The sequence below is a fragment of the Rhinopithecus bieti genome, unplaced genomic scaffold (genome assembly GCF_001698545.2).
Source record: "Rhinopithecus bieti isolate Rb0 unplaced genomic scaffold, ASM169854v2 scaffold_2554, whole genome shotgun sequence".
Lineage (NCBI taxonomy): Eukaryota > Metazoa > Chordata > Mammalia > Primates > Cercopithecidae > Rhinopithecus > Rhinopithecus bieti.
The window spans coordinates 3,494,004-3,497,460 of NW_016804196.1; the positions used below are offsets into that span (position 1 = coordinate 3,494,004).

Below are 3,457 nucleotides of genomic sequence, written 5' to 3' on the forward strand. Positions count from 1 at the left end.
AAATAAAATAAAATAAAATAAAATAAAATAAAATAAAATAAACTAGAGTATGTAGAGATACGTCATGGACCTTAGAATCTCAAAATTTGAAGAATAAAGAACAAAGCAGGTACACATGGAAAAAAATATATTTTTATTGGCAAGTGGTCTGGCACTTTGGTAACTGGTTTAAATAGCATGCACACAGCTGAACTAAAGCCAGCAGATCTTGCCTTCTCCATTGGTCAACAGGAAATCAAGTTCTAGGAAGTTGTAAGAATTGGCATTTCTTCTTTAGCATCTGTTCTCCTGACAGGAGCATTCTTCCTCACCTAGTCATGCCAAGGTTTTCTCCACCTCTTAAGTACTTTCAAGTCCTCTCTGGACTTTTAGACACTGCTGCCACTTGTGATCATGGAGAGCAATGGAAGATTCAGGAGCATTGTCTTGATATATGCCTGCCTCATGTGTCTTTGCTCAGGACTGGCTTCTATCAGAAAGACTCTTCCTACCTCAGAGTCTTCCTACACCCAGCCCGTCTGAGGGCTGATCCTTGATCACCATGTTCACTGAGGGAGGGAAGATGTAAACCCACGTTTATAGGAGGAGCTGGCCAGCTGTGCTTGCTGTGTGTAAGGCTAGATGATGGCTTGCTTTAGATAAACAGCAGGACTTGTGACCTAGTGTGAATGGGGTCCCAGTAACACACATAACCAAAATCTTTTCCTTTTGTCCCTACTGCTCCTTACCTGCCCAGGCCTATTACCTGGGGTTTCTGATGACAGGTGCACATTAACTACTCACTAGAGAATGAGCCCTTCTTTCCTCTGTGGGCCATACAGCACTTCTCTGTGGTCCTACAGTCGAGACAGTCGAAGGACCCGCGGGGAACCTGCACAGTTGCCGCAGGTGCTCTGTATTAACCATCTGTCTGCAAACCCTTGTTCTTCCAGGATGGCAAGGTGAACGGAGTGACTGAGTCCACGCGCATCCTGGGCTACACCTTCCTCCACCCCAGTGTGATGCCTCGCCCCCACGTGCAGTCCGTGCTCCTGACCCCCCAAGATGAGTTCTTCATCCTAGGCAGTAAGGGGTTGTGGGATAGCCTGTCCGTCGAGGAGGCCGTGGAGGCCGTGCGCAATGTTCCCGACGCCCTGGCTGCTGCCAAGAAGCTGTGTACCCTGGCCCAGAGCTACGGCTGCCACGACAGCATCAGCGCTGTGGTGGTGCAGCTCAGTGTCACCGAGGACAGCTTCTGCTGCTGCGAGCTCAGCGCCGGTGGGGCCGTGCCGCCACCCAGCCCTGGCATCTTCCCTCCCTCAGTGAACGTGGTGATCAAGGATCGGCCCTCAGATGGGCTGGGCGTGCCATCCTCCAGCAGTGGCATGGCTTCCGAGATCAGCAGTGAGCTCTCCACTTCCGAGATGAGCAGCGAGGTGGGGTCCACGGCCTCCGATGAGCCCCCACCCGGAGCCCTAAGCGAGAACAGCCCTGCCTACCCCAGTGAGCAGCGCTGCATGCTGCACCCCGTCTGTCTGTCCAACTCCTTCCAGCGCCAGCTGTCCAGCGCCACGTTCTCTAGCGCCTTCTCCGACAACGGCCTTGACAGTGACGATGAGGAGCCCATCGAGGGCGTCTTCACCAATGGCAGCCGGGTGGAGGTGGAGGTGGACATCCACTGCAGCCGGGCCAAGGAGAAGGAGAAACAGCAGCACCTGCTTCAGGTGCCAGCAGAGGCCAGCGATGAGGGCATTGTCATCAGTGCCAACGAGGATGAGCCGGGTCTGCCCAGGAAGGCAGACTTCTCTGCCGTTGGGACCATTGGGCGCCGGAGGGCCAATGGCTCTGTTGCGCCCCAGGAAAGGAGCCACAATGTGATAGAGGTGGCTACAGATGCACCTCTTCGAAAGCCTGGAGGCTATTTTGCTGCCCCGGCTCAGCCAGATCCCGATGATCAGTTTATCATACCCCCGGAGCTGGAAGAGGAGGTCAAAGAAATCATGAAGCATCACCAGGAGCAACAGCAGCAGCAGCAGCCACCACCGCCACCTCAGCTCCAGCCGCAGCTGCCGCGGCACTACCAACTGGACCAGCTGCCAGATTATTACGACACGCCACTATGACCCAGCCGAGCTATTTAACAAATAAACTAACCACAAAATACCAAGTTGCAAGAGTCTCTCAGGCTCACATTAAACCAGGGGTTTTACTCCACGTCCTTCCCCCGGACACTGTTCCCAACCTGTTGTCGCAGCTAATCTGTAGGTTCTCTTTCTTTGGGTTATTTTTTTAAATAATCACCACTTTCTTCTAGTGATGCTTTACCAATATGATTTACATTTGTTAACTTCTCCCCCTAACATATCAGATATGTAAAGACAAAGAGCAAAAGGTTTAATATATTACAGAGAAACAGTTAATGATAATGTGCTATTTTTTAAAATGGCTTTTTGTTGTTTTGTTTGTTTGGAAGGCAAGGCAGGCTGCCGTTGCTAAATGATTTAATAATATTGTAATTCTGTATTTCTTTGCGGGGAAAAGGATTTTTTTTTTTTTTTTTTTTTGGTCTTGAAAATAATAGACATTTGTAGAATATGGAGACTAACTCCTAGGAGTTGCTTTACTCTGTCAGGTGACTTAAGTCACTGGGATTCACTAATTTTCTCTGAGAGAACAGCGATTGAGAATTTCTATTGTAAATAGCTCAGTGTTGTATAGTGAGGCTTAAGATGTTTTGTAGTCTTGACGTGAGGACACAGCCCAGGTAACTGACGTTTCCCCTCCCCCTCCCCTCTGAGGAGCCTGCCTGCCTCCCAACTCACCCTCACTTCACTGAATGAGGAGGCTGAGCAGCTGCATCATTTCTGTCCAGAGGAAGTGGATCTTAGGCCACTGCACAAGAGCCTGCACCCAAAGGCCCTAAACCCATTTTCCTCCCTGTCCCAGCGTCTCCACTTTGACAGACAATTTTTAACTGTGTTCCTTACTGCTGCCACAATCAGCATGGCTGTATAGTGCCCCATTAGGCCATTTACATACCCAGAGTTACACTCAAACAGAATGCACAAATGGACATGTCATAATTTTTGTTATAATAAACATGAAATTTACAAGTATTTACAAGTATCTGCTTTTGTCTCAGCAGCCAGATGTGTCTTGGAGACAGTCACACTAGCTTGGGTTTGGAAAGAATGGATGGAATATTGGGGTTATCAGATATTTCTGATTTTTTTTTAAGAGAAAAACATCCATTAACCTGCATTGAATGAAATGTGAAATTAACTGAATGCTAAACAGTATAATTAGCTGATCTTACAGCTTTTCTTTTCTTTTTCTTTTCTTTTCTTCCTTTTCCTTTTCCTTTTCTTTTCTTTTCTTTTCTTTTCTTTTGAAATGGAGTCTCACTCTGTCTCCCAGGCTGCAGTGCGGTGGTGTGTTCTCTGCCCACTGCAACCTCCGCCTTCCGGGTTCAAGTGAT

General features: G+C 48.4%; 1 protein-coding gene across 1 annotated transcript in view; it reads left to right on the forward strand.

Annotated features, from left to right (window-relative positions):
• Nucleotides 1-3,095, forward strand: part of PHLPP1 (PH domain and leucine rich repeat protein phosphatase 1) — a 271,957-nt gene extending 268,862 nt beyond the window's left edge. The window contains exon 17 of the mRNA XM_017867150.1: nucleotides 933-3,095. Within this exon, the coding sequence (XP_017722639.1) occupies nucleotides 933-2,102 (1,170 nt within the window). The 3' untranslated portion in view covers nucleotides 2,103-3,095. The remainder of the gene's footprint in view (nucleotides 1-932) is intronic.
• The last annotated feature ends 362 nt before the right edge of the window (nucleotides 3,096-3,457 follow it).